The sequence below is a fragment of the Sminthopsis crassicaudata genome, chromosome 3, assembly GCF_048593235.1.
Source record: "Sminthopsis crassicaudata isolate SCR6 chromosome 3, ASM4859323v1, whole genome shotgun sequence".
NCBI lineage: Eukaryota > Metazoa > Chordata > Mammalia > Dasyuromorphia > Dasyuridae > Sminthopsis > Sminthopsis crassicaudata.
In genome coordinates, this window is record NC_133619.1 from 444,627,473 (window position 1) to 444,645,193 (window position 17,721).

General features: G+C 32.5%; 1 protein-coding gene across 2 annotated transcripts in view; it reads right to left on the bottom strand.

Moving 5' to 3' along the window:
* The window catches only part of CERS6 (ceramide synthase 6), a 287,494-nt gene that overhangs the window by 216,282 nt on the left and 53,491 nt on the right, over window positions 1-17,721 (bottom strand). For both annotated transcript variants that reach the window (XM_074303199.1, XM_074303197.1), the window contains exon 2: window positions 2,483-2,588. In XM_074303199.1, coding sequence (XP_074159300.1) covers window positions 2,483-2,588 — 106 coding nt within the window. The remainder of the gene's footprint in view (window positions 1-2,482; window positions 2,589-17,721) is intronic.

Here is a 17,721-nt window from a genome sequence, read left to right on the forward strand (position 1 = left end):
ATGAAATGTATAATGAATGGATAATGTTTATTATTTTGAATTCAAAAGGTTTTGCACAAACAAAACTAATGCAGAAAAGATTAGAAGAAAAGCAGAAATCTAGGAAATAATTTTTAAAGTCAATATTTCTGATAAAGTTTTCATCTCTAACATATAGAGAACTGAGCCAAATTTATAAGAATACAAGTCATTTCCTAATTGATAAATGTTCAAAGCATATGAATAGACAGTTTTCAGAAGAAAAAAATTAAAGCTATCTAGGATTATATGAAAAAATGTTCTAAATCATTAATGATTAGATAAGTATAAATTAAAATAATTCTGAGGTACCACCTCATACCTATCTATTATTGGCTAAAATTACAGGAAAATATAATGATAAATGTTAGAGGATGTGGGAAAACTGGGACATTAATACATTGCTGGAGTTGTGAACTGATTCAGATATTCTGAAGAACAAGCTGGAACTATATGGAACTATAAAAATTTGCATACTCTGATTCAGCAGCATCACTTCTGGGACTGTATCCCAATGAGATCATAAAAAGGAGAAAGAATCCACAGGTGCAAAAATGTTTGTAGCAGCTCTTTTTGAGGTGGCAGGGAATTGAAAATTGAGTGGATGTCCATCAATTAGGAAATGGCTGAATAAGTTATGTATATGAATTTAATAGAATATTATTGTGCTATAAGAAATGATGAGCAGACTAATTTTAGAAAAAGCCTGGAAAGTCTTATATGAACTGATGCTTAACCAGGAGGACACTGTACACAATAACAGCAAGATTATGTGATAATTAACCATGACAGACTTAGCTCTTCTCAGCAATACAGTGATCCATAACAATTCCAATAGATTCGGGATGGAAAATGCCATGCACATCCAGAAAGAGAACTATGAAGACTGAAAACGGGACAAAGCATAGTATTTTAATCCTTTTTTGGTTTGCTTTTTCTTGTGTTTTTTCCCCTTTGTTCTGGGTTTTCTTTGACAATGTGACTAATATGGAAATGTACTTGAAATGTTTGTATATGTATAACCAATATCAAATTGTTTGCTGTCTTGGGAATGGGAAGGCAAGGAAGGGAAAGAGAAAAAAAATTGAAACTCAAAATCTTATAAAAATGAATGCTGAAGTTCTTAATATATGATTGGAAAAAATATGATTGAGGGGAAAAAGTTGAAGGGCTAAAATATATAAGAAGTCAATTTGTTTTCTTTTAACTTTACAGGAGTATAATAGGAGTTATGTGGAAGTGGCAAAAAAAGCAAATTTAGGTTCAATGTAAGGAAAAAAACTTCCATGAAACTGTCTAGAAATGTAATGGGTTGCCTCCAGATAAGTTCTGCCTCACTCAAAGTAGAGATATTAGATACTCACTCAGTAGAGATACTAGATGACAACTTGGGGGGAATTGTAAGAGAGATTCTAGGTGAGGTATGCATTGCTCGAGATGGCCTCTGAAATTACCTCCAACTGTGAAAGTTTATAAATCTTTAATTCCTCTCTACTTATATATGATTACTAAATCTACTATCAGTAGTACCTAAGAACTTTCTTGTTCTGTTTTGTTTTGTTGTTTTTTTTCTTACTAGTATTTAATACTTCAAGTTTGTTTCCTCAGTTGTTCTCAGAAAGATCCCTTCCCCTTTGAATTTTATCTTATTTTTCCCGATCCTTTCAGCTATGAGTGCCTTCATCCCCCTCAAAATTACCTTGTATTTATTTTGTAAATATTTTGCATATGTTTATATATCATATGTGTATGTATACATGTCTCTCTAATATAATATAATCAAGGCAGGAATTATTTCATTTCTATCTTTTTATCACCAGCACCTAGTACACTGACTTTCATATGCCTGGTACTTAATAAAAACTTCTATGTTTTTGTCACATGTCTCATATTACTTTATATGCTCAGCTTCCTCTTTTTGTTATATCTCTAGTGGTACTATCATATTTTATATTGTTTTACTTTTGCCTTCAGTTTTGTCTTGTTTTCTCTGTACCTTGCATCTGATACATAATAGAAGTTTACTCCTCTAGCCTGCTTTTGAGAAGCCCAAGAAGAGATACTGCCATCAGCAACAATTAGTTTTTCCATATAAGAACAAATCATAAATTCTGTGTCACTTAGACACAGGTTTCATACCTCTCCTTATATGTCACATGAAACAAAAAGGGAAACAATATAATTTATTATTGACAAAGCAGAAGGGATTTTCAAGGATGAGTGGTGAACAGACTGGTTTTCCTGCACTCTGAGGATAAACTAACCCTTTATACACTCGTTGATACTCTTTTTTTGTCTACAAATTAATTCTGCCAATTTATATTTTGCCAATTTAAGCAAATGCTTTTGGACAACATATTTGTCTAGCACAAGGATCACAAGGAAGGGGCTAAAAATAAATCAAAGACTGTTAACTAATTGATTTTGTAATTGTGATAACTAAGACCATAAGTGAGTATCATACCTTTGTAATTGCAGTGAAGACCTTTTCCAGAATGGCATTAGGCTGGGCTTTCTGTGGTCCATTGGCCTGAATGTTAAGCCCTAAGGCACATGGTTTGGCTATGAATCTGAAAAAGATACAGAATGGGTATTATATACAACCATTTTGTATTCCATTAATATTCAATTTTTCACATCACCTAATTTTACATTTACACTCTCACAAAGATATGTGTGGGTGTGTATGTGTGTGTTTGTGTGTGCATACACATATATATTATGGTGATAACAAATAGTGCTTATTCATTTTCTCTCTATAGTCTTTAAACAACAGCAGGGGAAATTTTACAAGAAGCCCTTAATCAAACAGGTATTGCCACTATGATTTAAAAGTATCAGACCAATGAGACACATATAATACATGTTGTGGTTCCTCAAAGATGTTGTTCACATGATTAATGAACTTGTCAAATACAGTTCAATGCAACATTTATTAGAACCTACGGCATAGCAAGTCTCTGTGCTAGGTGCTGGGGCTACAAAGATAAAAATGAAAAACAGGTCCTGCCCTCAAGAAGCTTACATTCTACTGAGGAGAGAGGGAGCAGAGTAAAGAGCAACCTGTAACCAGATAAGCAAACAAAAGAATGTGAGAAGAGAGAGGCAACTTCTAACTAGGAGAATAAAGAAAGTTCCCCCATGGAAGATGCCACCAGAGCTGCACGTTGAAGAAAGAAGGAAGTGAGAGATAGGTAACTAAAGGGTTGGATTTCAAACTATGGCAACTCTAGCCTGGACCTTCATCTCCCAGTAGCATATTAGAATATTACTATCCATGTGGGGGGACAACGAGATGATTCAAACCAATTCCAAGTGCTCAGTGATGAAGAGAGCCATCTATACCCAGAGAGAGAACTATGGGAAATGAGTGTGGAACACAACATGGCATTCTCACTCTGTTGTTTTTTTGCATTTTGTTTTCTTTCTCAGTTTTTTTTTCTTCCTTCTTGATCTGATTTTTCTTGTGTTGCAAGATAACTGTATAAATATGTATACATATATTGGATTTAACACATATTTTAATATATTTAACATGTATTGGACTACCTGCCATCCAGGGGAGGGAGTGGGGGGAAGGAGAGGATAATGTGGAACAGAAGGCTTCACAAGGGTCAATGTTGAAAAATTACCCATGCATATGTTTTGTAAACAAAAAGCTTTAATTAATAATAAAAAAGAATATTACTGTCCCCATTCTCAGAACTCTGTGACTCCTATTGATGAGGGTTGGGGTCCCTTTAAGATTCCTAATTGCCCAACCCATGACTGACCTTGATTCACAAATCCTGGTCAAAGGCACCCTTTGAATATCCGGGCCCAGCCCCCCCACTCTCAGCTCAGCTTCCCCCAGCCCTCACCTGATCTGGGCTAACTGAAAAGCCCGCCAGAACTGGGTACCGCCCATCATCTTCTAGGTATAAAAGAAAGAAGCTGGAACGCCCTCCTTGCAGGAGCCCTGCCAGCCAACACATGGTATCCTTCCAGACAGGTCCCTGCCCGCCAGCGGCCACCTTTGGCCCTGGCGTCTTTCTAACTGAGCTTTACTTCCAAATTCCTACAATAAACCTTTTATTTATCAATCTAGGTTTTCGGGCCTGTAAATTCATTTTACAGGGGACACTGCACCTCATGAGATTATCTTACTATCTATGCACCGAGAAATGGGGTTCCCCCTTTCCTTTCCCTCATTACTATAATGATTTCTTGAAATAAGTCCTGTTTTATATCCTCCAAAGGAAAATAAAAGAACTGATTTTTAGCAAAATTAATCATTTGATCAAAAATTAGAACATTGTTCTAGAGATTTCCTTGTTTTCTGAAGGAGGGGATTAGAGACAAATTTCTACTACTTTTAATAGTATCTGATTACTTAGTATTAAAACATTAACTATCACTTCCTCATCACTAAAAACAATGGATCTCAGGGACCCATTTTTCCATTTGCTCCTACTTTTCTATCTCACATACAACTTGTTCTTGGCTTATGAAGAAGCTTTCTTTCAACATTTCTGAGTTGTTAGAAACCCCAAAGGTGATGGGGGAGGAGTAACATATTGCCTATGAAGTGTCATCTGGAAAAGATAATATTTCTACTGAAATAACACCACCATGGAGTAATTTGCTGCTAATTCTCCTTAAAAGTTCACTTTGAACAGGAGTCCAGGCATAAAGAACAATAAATCTTGTAATATTACTAAATACTTTCAAAATTCTTATATAGTGCCTAAGGTATACACACTCTTGTGATAAGATCACAGATCCTTCAAGTCTTAAAATGTACATATAGTGCAAGCAAAGTGAAGAAACTTTTATGTAAAATGTTTTTAGAACATTTTGTATTCTGAGGCCCTCCCTACTCCTTAGGGTAAACTTTTCAGATAATACTCATGGATATATATCTCTAATTCCTCAGAGAGAATTCTACAATTTCCTAGAATTAGAATACTGTGATTTCATTGTGGAATAAACTTTTCACTAAAAACATGAAAAGATGATAAAATTAGATGGAGTAAAAAAGTTCTCTTTCCCCACATAAATTTGTATTCTATGAAGAACTAAATGCATAATACCTTTGAAAGTTCTAAAACAAAGACATTTTAATCACCAGGTGTTTAATCACTCAATTCCCTGAGGCCAAGGACAGATTTGGTTTTGGGGTTGTTTTTATTTAAAGGGGGGAGAGGATTCTTTGTATTTGCAGTACCTTGAACAACATCCAACACATAATAGGGGCTTACTAAATGCTTCTGAAAAAGCTAATATAAATCAAACTGTTCTTTTTTTCTCCTTTTTTCTCTTTTCATTTTGAAAGGCAGCAAGGTACAATAGAAAAATATGCTGGATTTTGGAGTCAGAATTTATATCTCCCTCTTACTACTTGTGTGATCTTGAACAAGTCATTTTTTTATATTTCAGTTTCCTAAATTGTAAAATGAATAGGGTGGACTGAAGCAAACAGGGTTAACTGATTTGCACAGGATCACAAACTAGAAATAAATGGCTGAAACCATATTTGAATTCATGAAGATGAGTCTTCTTAGTTTCAGGCCCAGCATTCTGTCTACAATACCACCTAGCTGTTTGCAATGGTAAGCAATATGATATCAATTATACATGAGAAATCATGCAAAATTTTCTATATTAGTCATTTGGGGACAAAAAAAGGGGGAAAATGATTCAATCTGAACTCAGAGTTCATTAGTTTTCTCTCTAGTGGTGGATAGCATTTTTCATAATGAGTCCTTCAGAACTGTCTTGGATCATTGTATTGAACAGAATAGCTATGTCATTGATGGTAGAGCATCACTACAATATTGTTGTTGTACAATATTCCCCTGGTTCTTCTCACTTAATTTTGCCTCATTTCAAATAAATCTTCCCAGGTTTCTCTAAAACCAACTCCAGTCAAAACAACCTAGTCTTTCAAAACCCTTCAAGCAAAGGAAACTATTATAGATAGATACAAGGGGACTAAGGAAAAGCCAGTGGGTGGAATAAAGAGGGAAAAACCAGAAAGACGTTTTCCATCTCATTTTCAGGAATACAATTTCAGCCAATGGTAAAATTAGTAAGTATTAGACTATTTCAAGATACAGATGAACTTATTTTGTTCAAGAAAATAAGAAAAAATTGGAATATATCACAGTACTAGAAGTCACAACTTCTGCTACTTTATCTCTAAATTAGACATAATAGTTGTACATATATCTTAAAGGAAATAAATTCTGAATGAGCAATAAAGGAGAATAGTGCATGAAGTGTTAGATGTCGAGTCAGGAAAGCCCAAGTTAAAATCCTTCCTTAGATATTCTTTATGTAACCCTGGGTAGGTCATTTAACCTCTGGTGTTTCTCAGGTTCATCATCTATAAAATGGGGATAGCAATAATACCTACCAACCAATATTCTTGTGAGACTGAAAGGAGAGAAGTTTATAAAATGCATTATATTTGCTGTTGTTTCTTGTTGTTGAACCATTTTTCTGTTGAGTCTGAGTCACTGTGACTCCATTTGGGGTTTTGTCGGCACAAATACTAGAGTGGTTTGCTATTTCCTTCTCCAGCTCACTTTAAAGGAAACTGAAGAAAACAAGGTTAAGGGACTTGCCCAGGCTTACACAACTAATAAGTATCTGAGGCCAAATTTGAACTCAGGTCTTCCTGAATCCTGCCCCATTCTTGCTGCTCAAAACACTATATAAAAGTTACCTTGTGTTATTATTTCCTTAGGGGAGGAAAAATAATTTTGCTCCCAGAAAATTGATTAAAATAAAAACATACTTCATGAATCAAGTAGAACCAAAGTTAATGGAAGTCCAGGAGAAAGTTTAATTAAGAGCAATGCTAAAACAAGTCCAAGAGTCAAGGGTACATAAAAAGACAATGAAAAAGCAGACTTCAAGACAATGACCAAGAACACTTGGTTTAGTCTTTTGCCTCAAAAACAAAACAAAACAAAACAAAAAACCCTGTCCTTTAAAAAATTTATAAAAGTAACTTTAAAACATTCTTTATTGACCTCTTTTAGCATTTCATCAAACTTTAAGTATCTTTCCTGCTGAACTTGAAATAGATTTCCTTTTTTTAGTCACTCACAGGAATCGTGAGGTCAACATTCTTTTCATAACTAAATGCATAGAAAGTCTGTCTCTTTCAGGGTAAATAGCCTTCCTTCCTTTAACTTTTCCTTAGTAAATTTATTTTATGTTATTTTAATTACATTTGTCCCTTTCCTGATCTATATCTCCCCATAATTTATATATTTTATCTGAAATAATATAAAATAACAAGAAGATAATAAAGATTTCAGAAAAAAGTACATCTGAATAAAAAGCATACCCTCCCCCCCATTTTGCTTACTTCTTTCTGTTTGGAAAATATAGTGGAAGTTTTGTTGTTGATGCTATTATTCATTTACTTTTGTCTCTTTAATACTATTCTTTGCAAACAAAACTTTATTGGTAAAATGTCATGGCCTATACACACACACACATATGTGTACTCTTAAGTTATCCCATTGCCCTCATATTCATTATTAAATATGATCACCAAGAAATATTTTTGCCTAGGAGGCTTGCTTTATAATCTGAAATAGAAAATGTTGATGAAATTAGTCAGTATCAAAGAGTTGGATTTAAATCTCAAATATGTCAAGTTTTAAATCGCATGCTTTTCAGGATTTTTAATTCATATATAATTGATTTAAATTAATATGAAAATTGTGACAAAGACAATAGAAAACTTTCAACTATCACATATTGAGTTTCTTGGCATGATCTTCTAATTATGAGATATAATTTGGATAATACACAATTTCAAAATTGTCTGTAAAGATTTATAATTGTATGTATCTTACTTAAGTCAATTAATATATATAAAGCACCATGCAAAATTTAACAGAAATCTATAAATACTGGCTTGTAATATTATTCCATGGTTCAATTTGACTTAATCTACGGGGATAACCTGATTCTTCAATGATCCAAAATCATACATGTGATTTTTTTTTTACATGTGGCATTTTAGGGCATTCAACAATTCCTGAAAGATTGTTTCACAAAAATTTCCATAGTCTCTCAAAGTGATAGAATGTCCCAATGGAATGTTATATCCTAACACTAGCTATCATGAGCCTTATTGCATGATAAAATCATGGCTACATAAGAGAGAAGGAATAAGAAAAAAGAACTTCCCAACTCCTGTCACTCAGTGAATGTGAAGAATTTTTTAAAAGATACTTATACTAGGAAAATAAGCTCATATATTAGGCCTTTCTTGATTCTCCCTATTAGTCCTCTCTTCTTGAAATTAAATGTTATGATTTTGTATTTACTTCCAAGTTCCTGTCACTCTTTTAGCGTATCACTCTTTCAGACAATCTAGCTCCAATCTCCCTCTCCAATCTCATTTCTTATTACTGTTTTTCATATACTCTATTCTAAATCTAACTGGCTTACTAATTGTTCCTGGTACATAACTTTTCATCTCCCAGATCCATCTATCTGCACAAGCACTCTTCCATGTCTTATATGTAGTTCTTCCTTATCTCCACATCTCAGAATCCCTAGCTTCCTTCAAGTTCTTATATATAAGGCCTTTCCTGATTCCTCTTATTAATCCTCTCTTCTTGAAATTACATGGTATGATTTTGTATTTACTTAATGTTGTGCATGTTATATCCCTCTAAGTAGAATGTAAGTTCTTTGAGAAGAGGGATATTTCATTTTCTTCTTTGTATTTAAATTGTTGAATTTCCCAAGATAACAAAGCAAGTTAGTGGTAAAACTACCTAGATTTCCTGTCTCTTGCCCTCTAAACTAGTGTTTCTTTTTGGACTTCTGTTGTATGACATGCTGCAAACATGTCCACTAAGTCATTCAATGAATTAGTGATGTGCCTCAAAAGATTATTCATACAGATTAATGAAAGATCATAGAGTTGTAACTGAATGCTAACTGAATTCTTTTCTCACAATGATGAACACGGAACCACTGCCACTTTTCAAAATTGCAGTATGTGTGTCACTTTTCTTTTTTTCTTTTTCATATATTTTTTTTGAGGCTGAGGTTAAGTGACTTGCCCAGGGTCACACAGCTAGGAAATATTAAGTGTCTGAGATCAGATTTGAACTCGGGTCCTCCTGAATTCAGGGCTGGTGCTCTATCCACTGCGCCACCTAGCTGCCCTCTGTGTGTCATTTTTCAATGATGGGAAGTCTCTGATAAACAGGGACACAGTAACACACTTAGAATCTTCCGTTTGATAATATATCCATTTTCATATTACAGCACAAACTCCAATAGAGAATTTGCCATATTTATCTGCCTGTTGTCTCCCTCATTAAATTAGGACCTTCTTGGGAGGGGGGGAAGAGGCTGGGTTTTTTTGCCTCTTTTCACACAATAGGATTTGGCAAAGTGACTAGCACATCACAGGCCCTTAATGTTTATTGACTATTGTTTATTACCACCATTCAGGCAACATTTCATTAATTGCTCTGTGCAGGTGACAGTTTCTTACATGATACCCCAAAATGTTTACCATTTAGTGTTTAGAATGAAATCTAATATGAAAAAAGTAATTTAATAAAGATGAAGAAGGTGGCTGAAGCTGACTTTATTATGCTCAATCTTGAACTTATAATCAGTTTGAATCCTATCTTTTATATGTCTTAATCATGCTAGCACTCCAAAAGGCGAATATGAAAGAAGGCAGACTTCATAACAGTATAAACTTTCACAGAACAGGAAGAAGGCAGAAGAGGAATTTTGTATACTGATAAAGCCTAACTGTTGCTTGATCAGGATAGGCAAAATGAAGAAAGTGAAATGCTTCCTGTGACTTTCAGACACATGTACACACTTTACCAAAAGGCATGTCTAATTTCCTTCATGGAATTCTGCCATGCTGAAATAATGCAGAAACCAGGTCCATATTAATTGTTAAGAGGATTTATGCCCTCTTAATTTATAATACTAATCCCGCTATACCCCCACTTCCCAATTACATCATTAGGAACCCACTTGAGCTGGAAATAATGGCATTGGACTTCATAATCTTTTCATATGGACATTCATTAGAAAGAGTGGAATCTCCCTGTAAAAAGTGACATTATAGCTAGAGCAAATAATACAGGAAGACAAGCTAAAGAGTTGTTTTTTTTTTTTTCATTTAAAGCTTGACAATATATTGAACCACCCAAGTTATCTACTTAAGGAGCTTTAGCCTCCTGAATGAAATACATTTGTATAGAGTTCTTCTTTTAAGACCTGCATCGAAGGACTTAGTAATTAGGTATAATTAAAAGGAAAGACTCTCAGGAAATAACATTTCCCTATGAAGGAAATTCTCAGAATTTCAGAAAAGTACAAACATATCCTTCTACTCTCAATTCTAGACCTCACCAAAGTAAAAGTATTTGTCTCAGCCAAAAACATCATTACATTTCAGTAATTCAAAGTGTCATTTAATCTTTAACATTAAAAATCCCATTCTATAGTATTAGCATGTGTATTACTATATATTGTTGTAGTAATATGACATAATATGTAGCGAATAATGTTGTTGTTTAATCATTTTTCTGTCAGGTCTTTCTCTTTATGACTTCATTTGAGTTTCTTGTCAGAAACACTAGAATAGTTTGCTATTTCCTTCTCCAACTCATTTTACATATGAGGAATTAAGGCAAACAGAGTTAAGTGACTTGTCCAGAATCATACAGCTAGCAAGTGTCTGTGGTCAGATTTGAACTCATGAAGGTAAGTCTTCCTACTCCAGGATCAGTACTCTTTCCAATGTACCATCCAAGTGCCCATTAATAGGATACTATACAATATCAATATTAGTATTATAATGTTATATATTTAAGGGTAGTTAGTATCTCTGTAAAATGTAGTCACAAAAAGTTTGACAACTAAAATGACACAACAACAAAAACAATATTTAATGGGTATTTATTTATATATGGGTACACATACACACATATCCTTATATATATAAAGAAGGTACCAAACACAAAAGCTTTAGTGCAGTTTTAAATTAACACTTAAATGCTGACTATGTTCACAAACATTCTTTACAATCAAAATTTTAAAGTTCAAATGGACTTTAAAAGTCATCAAATCCAATTTCTAATCCCATGGATGAATCCTCTAAAAATATAATATTTACCAGGCACTCCATACTTAGGAAATTTTTCTTCATATTTAATCTAAACTTTCTGCCTTTCACTTCTTCCATATGTTAGTTACTATAAGAAAAATCATTTATAAAAGTAATTTACCTCAACTTTCTTTTTCACAGGGTTTCAACTTTCTCTAGAAACTTCATTCAACCAAATGTCACATGATATTCTCCATCTCTCTCTGGGGGGATCAGATTTTCCAATTGGGAAAAAAAAAAAAAGACTTCCTTCATATTAAGAATTGTTGCTCCCCAGATTGCAAAAAACAAAATAAACTTTTTTTTCCTTCTGTCTTTAGCAATGCTCTTTCTTTTCTTTCCCTCTATGAAAAATCAACAAAATCAACTGATATCATTAAATAAAAATTTATGGAGCATCCAGAGGTAACGTGGTATAGTAGAAAGCTTTGTTTGTACTTGTGCTCAGTTGTGCTACAGTGAAAAAAAAAAGACAGGAAAGGACCTGAGAGCTCTGGATACCAGCTCTAAGACAAGTTTCTTAATTTCTCCTTGTCCCAAGTTTGCTCATCTATGAAATGAGAGCTTGCATAACTACAAGCCTCTTGATAAAAATACAAGTCGGAATAAATAACTGGAGAAATATTCATTGTTCTTGCTAACTCAATGCCAATATAATAATAATGATAACACTATGTAAATTAATTTATTTGTTCAGTGTCATGCCAAGGACACTGCTAAAAGATTACTTTAGGGAGCTAGAAAAAGTTACAACAAAAGTTATCTGAATAAGTGAAGGATCTCTAAGGAAATATTGAAAAAAAGTGGTAAGGAAGGGGATTTAGGAGTACCATATTGCAAAGTATACCATAATAATATTTGGTAGCAGTTAAAAAAAAAGAATGCTCAATTAATCAAACATAAGTACACATATATATGTATGTGTGTGTATTATATATATATATGTGTATATATATATATGTGTATGTGTATATATATATGTGTATGTGTATATATATATATATATAAACTAGATAAACTCTAAATGGATGTGTGAAAGACATAAAAGGTCACATCCTTAACAAATTAAAGAAACAAGGAAGAAGATGCTTTTTACAATCTAAAGAGTCAGAATTCATTCCCAAACAAGAGATAGAGAGGATCATAGAAGATAAAATTGACAAATTTGATTATATAAAATTTTAAAGCATTTGCATAAACAAAATAAATGCAGTTAAAATTAACAGGGAAATAGTAAACTGGGACAATTATTTCTATGTGCCATGAATTTTTTTCTCCATTCCCCAAAAGATAAGCATCTACTTTGTTTCTCATTCTCTGCCTCCACAAATAGAACTATATATGGAGTTTTTCTTTTTACCTATGACCTCATTGTAAATTTATCCATGGCAGTAGAATCTATAAATCCAAGGGGAATTTTAATAATTTCAAAAGTTCTTTTTGTATGTGAATATCCTTACACATCTTAAGTATCTGTCAATATGAAGTGAGTCTATTACTACAGCTGAGCAGTAAAAAGTAACTTATTTTTAACAACCACATGGGTTCTGACAATACAGAATATGCATTATTGTTGTTAGCAGGAAAACATCCTGGAGAAATGAATTCAATTCACAGACTAACTTGGCAAAATAACTTAGTTTGTCTTTAAAACTCACAGACCACAGCTGCTTCAACAGGATGTAGCAAAATACTTCCTAAAGTCCAGAATATTAACTTTATCCTAACTAGAAAACTCACATGGAACTGTCAACTACACCTCACTTGAGAGTTCTTACAAATTTTGGTTATTGACAAAAAAAGTTGACTAATCTGCTCAAGATTCAACAGCTAGTCAACTTTAGGATCTTTATAAAAATTCACATTTTAGGATTAGCAATTCCATTTTTATGTTATATAAAATTATATTAATTTCAACAACTACAATCACAATTTCCTTCAACATCATCATCTTTTCAAATAGCTCAGAATCAACTTTGTTCAGTAGTGCAGTTACAAGAAACATTCACATAGTATTGCTTAATTTGCCAGGTTAAACTAGGTTAATTCACTGAAATTGGACCTCAGAGTAAGTTCTCAAACTGTTATTTAAAATGTCAGAGTACATCCACAAAAATTAATCACAGCCTGGTCTACAAGTCATGAAGATAATATATACCAACTAAGTGAAAATGGTACATAACCAAAATTATGAATGGGCCTAAAGAACATTGCTAACAACTTACATGAGCTCCATTTATTTTTATCTCTGGAAGGCTGTTTCTAAGTATGACAAAAATCATAGTTCTATTTGAGACCAATACGTTCATTGTAGCTCCATATAGTCTAAAGATTTTTCAATCTGCTCAATTTTTAATTTAGGTTTTTGTATTTTTACAGCTGAAAATAAGTGACCTTTCAAGGTTATTGACCTTGAAAAGTCTTAAGTTTCTCTCCAACTGCATCATTAATGCTTTTCAACTCTTAGTTCTACTAACATGATTTATTAATTTTACATGGTAACCTCATCTTTCAGCACAGCTTTTATAAAATGTACCCAGAAATAATTTAAATTAATGTTCTTCATTTTGAACAAAAGGCATTAATCAAGCAGCAATATCATCAATGATATTTTTAGTGCTATTCAATAATATTCAGTGTTGTTTTTAACATTTATTATCATCACTGTTATTATAAGTAATTGTATTAAGGTATTCACTATAATATGCATTTCATAGTATATAAAATTATGGTTGGTGATTGTAAAATAAATATAATAGGTTATTTGTGATTTATAAAGTGTTTTAAGTCATTCCAAAACCCTCTTACAATTTTAATTGTCCAATGAAAGTCTCACAATATTTCTATGTGATAGGCCACGAAGAGATCACTATGCCACTGACATTCAAGAAAGCATAGAGTTTAATTTACTTGCCCAAAGACCCACAGAAAATCAATGAAAACCTCCTGAGATTGGAATACAAGTTCTACCACTTTCCAAACAAGTAGTCTCCTTACTATATCAGTAAATGCTTGATTAATGAATGAACAAATGACTTAATGAGTCAATCAATCACACTGACAATCTATATATGTCTCACATGAATCACAAATACTGTTGTAGGTTGTATAGTTTAAGTGATATATTTATGATGTTAGCTCCACCTGGACAACCTTAGTCATCATTTTAGAAATACATTTTAGTCTCTCTCTGCCTACTGCTTGTGGGTTCATATATTTTACAGCCATTTTGCTTTCTAAATTTAACCCTTCATATTCTTTCAAAAATATACCAAAGCATTCTTTCAAATTTGATAATATAAATTATAGAGATGATCTAATATAATTCTAATGATTTAGTGTATTAGAGGAATTAGACTTCTTTTTTTCTAAGTGCAAGGGAGAAAAGAAAGGCTTTCTAATTTTATTCATATTTATTATTTACATTTATATTTAAAATATACAAAAATTTATATTACTATTTTTTTCCTTTTTATTAAAAAGTAACTGTCTTTAGAGTAGGTGTTCTTAATCTTTTTTGTGTCATGGACACCTTTGGCAGTCTGGCAGAATCTATGGATCCCTTCTTAGAATAATGTGTTTAAATAATTGAAGGAAATGCAAATTTTGCTTAAAAGTTAGTGAAAATAGAGATGCAATTTGTTCTCTCCAAATTTTCAGAGTCCCTGAAATCTGTTCATGAGCTGTTTAAGGATCCATGGATGACCACAGGTAAAGAATATCTACTTTAAAAATAAGCAGCAGGAGCCTACATATTTTCTTTAATAAATGGGTAGAATACTTTCAGGGATTAGTACATAATTGATTATATTAAGTCTCTACATATTTTTAAGTTTTTTAAAACTTATATACATATATCCTTTCCCATAAGACTATTTGAGAGTCTTGCCTCTCTAGGAAGATCAATGAATCACCAACAAAGATAAAAAGAATTTCTTCTCTACAAGATATGAGGAGTAACTAACTTGCTACCTAATTGACAAGTAGTTATTGAGCATGTAGTATATATGTAAGAATTAAACATTATCAAAAATATCACTCCTTCACCCTCTTCCTTGCTGTTTTCCTGACTTTGCAGACTTCACTATTTCCCCAGAAACTTTCTCTCTTGGAATAACCTCCTACCCTAGCCAATGTTGGCATAATTTCTCCCAAGAACTTTCATTTTGAGAAAGTATTGGGGCCAGCCCTTCTTCTTTCATTCTTTTTCTCAGCTCTGCTCATGACTCTCTGAATTTCCTATTTCTCCCCACTTTCCTGTTCTGTGTTAGTCACCTCTCCCCATCTCATAAGAATGTGAATTTATTGAGGGAAAGCACTGTCTTTCTTTTTGCTCACATTTGTATTCTCAGCCTTTAGGACAGTGTATTGCACAAAGTATACACTTACTAAATGCTTGTTGATTTTTTGACTTGACTGAAACTGGTAGAAGAAAATGAGCGATATTTCTTTTCACAGAAAGAAAAGCAATAGAAGCAAAATAATGGAACCAAATTCTGCCACCTCATTGCAAATGCATTCAAAGATAAAACTGGCAGAAAGACAACAAACAGAATGAAAATGAAACAGTGATGGTAGCATTTCTAAAATGAGCCCTTTTTATCATCAATAAGAGAGGAGCTACTTGCTTAAATTCTAACACTTCAGTCCTCAATATACTATGCAAAGAACTTAAAATGGCATTCACAAAGAGAAAATGGGAAGGGCAGTTTGACCAGGTTAATTACTCATCAGTGAAATGTATATTAGTCAAACAATCTTAAAAGTATTAAAGCATCATTTTATAAGATTTCTCAGAGAGGAGAAAGATAAAAAAATGAGGAAAAGTCACAGACATTAATGCCTCCAAAATCTGAAAGATTTTAATGAGCATATAGATTACTAAATTATGGCATTTATCCTTTAATGTACTTTAAATAGTTATATAATTTTAAAGTATAAAATATACTTATTCTGGGAGTTTTCATAAAAATTATCTTTCTTGGGTATATAATTTCATAACTCTGATCTCACACTTCATTTTTAGGGTGCTAAAGAGTTTTTATGTGTTTTTTTGTCACAAGTAATATGATAAATACACATTGAATAAATGATAGCAAGCATGTTAAGACTGAAAAAACACACTGTCCTAATGGAATCCAGAAGTATCTATGACCAAGTAATTAAGAACTATGAAATCATGACAACTTCCTCAAGTTCTGTATCATACTAAAATAGATATGTAAAAAATGTAACAAAGAATAATTGCTTTATTCAGTTTTTTTAATATATCTAAAGAAACATAAATCCACTTTCCTCCCATGCTATTCAAAGTTGTTTTCTTTTTTTACCACTCAAAATAAAGAATAAGAAGTTGAAAACTTCTTTTTCCCTAAAATCCATTAAAATGTAAGGAAACAAACATGATGAAAAAATAATCTTATATCCCTGTTTGGCAAATTCCATCTTTTACAACTAAAGTTCCTATCAACTCATGTTTTCAAAGAAAGAATAATGTTTAAACACCATTGTTCTCCTATTGCTGCTTCAGACCCATCATACCTGGTAAAGGATGCCCCTGAAGTATCTATTATTCTTCCTGTCATAAGTGTGATGTGATGAACCTGAGTATTCCTGAGCTCAGGCATAAATATGGCATATAAAAAATTGTGAGGGGTAAGAAATCTTTCAAAATTAATTCTATGCTTTTTTTTCTCTAAAAATGTTATAATCACTGCCAATCCAATCATACTGTTAATTTTATATACACATACTTATGTGTATATATTACATATGTGTGAATATGAAGGCATGCATATATACATTTATATATATGTAAAGACATCAAGTCATGTTATAGAAGCCTTTGATTTTTTACTTGGGAGAAAAGCACTTGAATTTTTTTTTAAATAGTACTACATCTCAATAGAATTAAATATGGTGGAAAGTAATTATAGTAAGCCAAATTTTGTTCAGGAAGAAGAATTTTCTAAATATTTGAATGGTTCAAAAATAAAATGACCTGCATAATAACTTCTAAAGTTATTAGAAATGTACAGGAAGAAAAATATTTCATTGGGCCAGAAGATCTCTTAATTCTTTCATGTTACCATATAAGGACTTGTTGGCAAGCATTTTTTCTCCTTTTATGTTACATGGTGACTTGAAAATAAAAACAATGAGATTTCATATATACTTTCAGGTTTACAAAGTAATTTCTTGATAATAACCCTAAGAGATAGGTAGTAGAAGTCTTATTATTACATATTTACTGCCTGGGGTTCAGAGAAATTAGATGACATTTGCCTAAGGTTATGAAATCAGTAAAGTGAATGGGAGCATTCAAACCAAATCTTCTAATTAATTCAAGCTCTATTACATCTTCTAGGATGGATAGAAAGTGAATAAATTAACTGTGATTCTCCTCTATACCACAAAATAGGAGGAAGGGATGATATGATTTCTAGTTTTACATTCTACCTAACTATACTACATCACAAAGCAACATTCCAGCCAAAGAAAATACAGACAATTTAAAATAATCTGCAAATTACTCAGGCAAA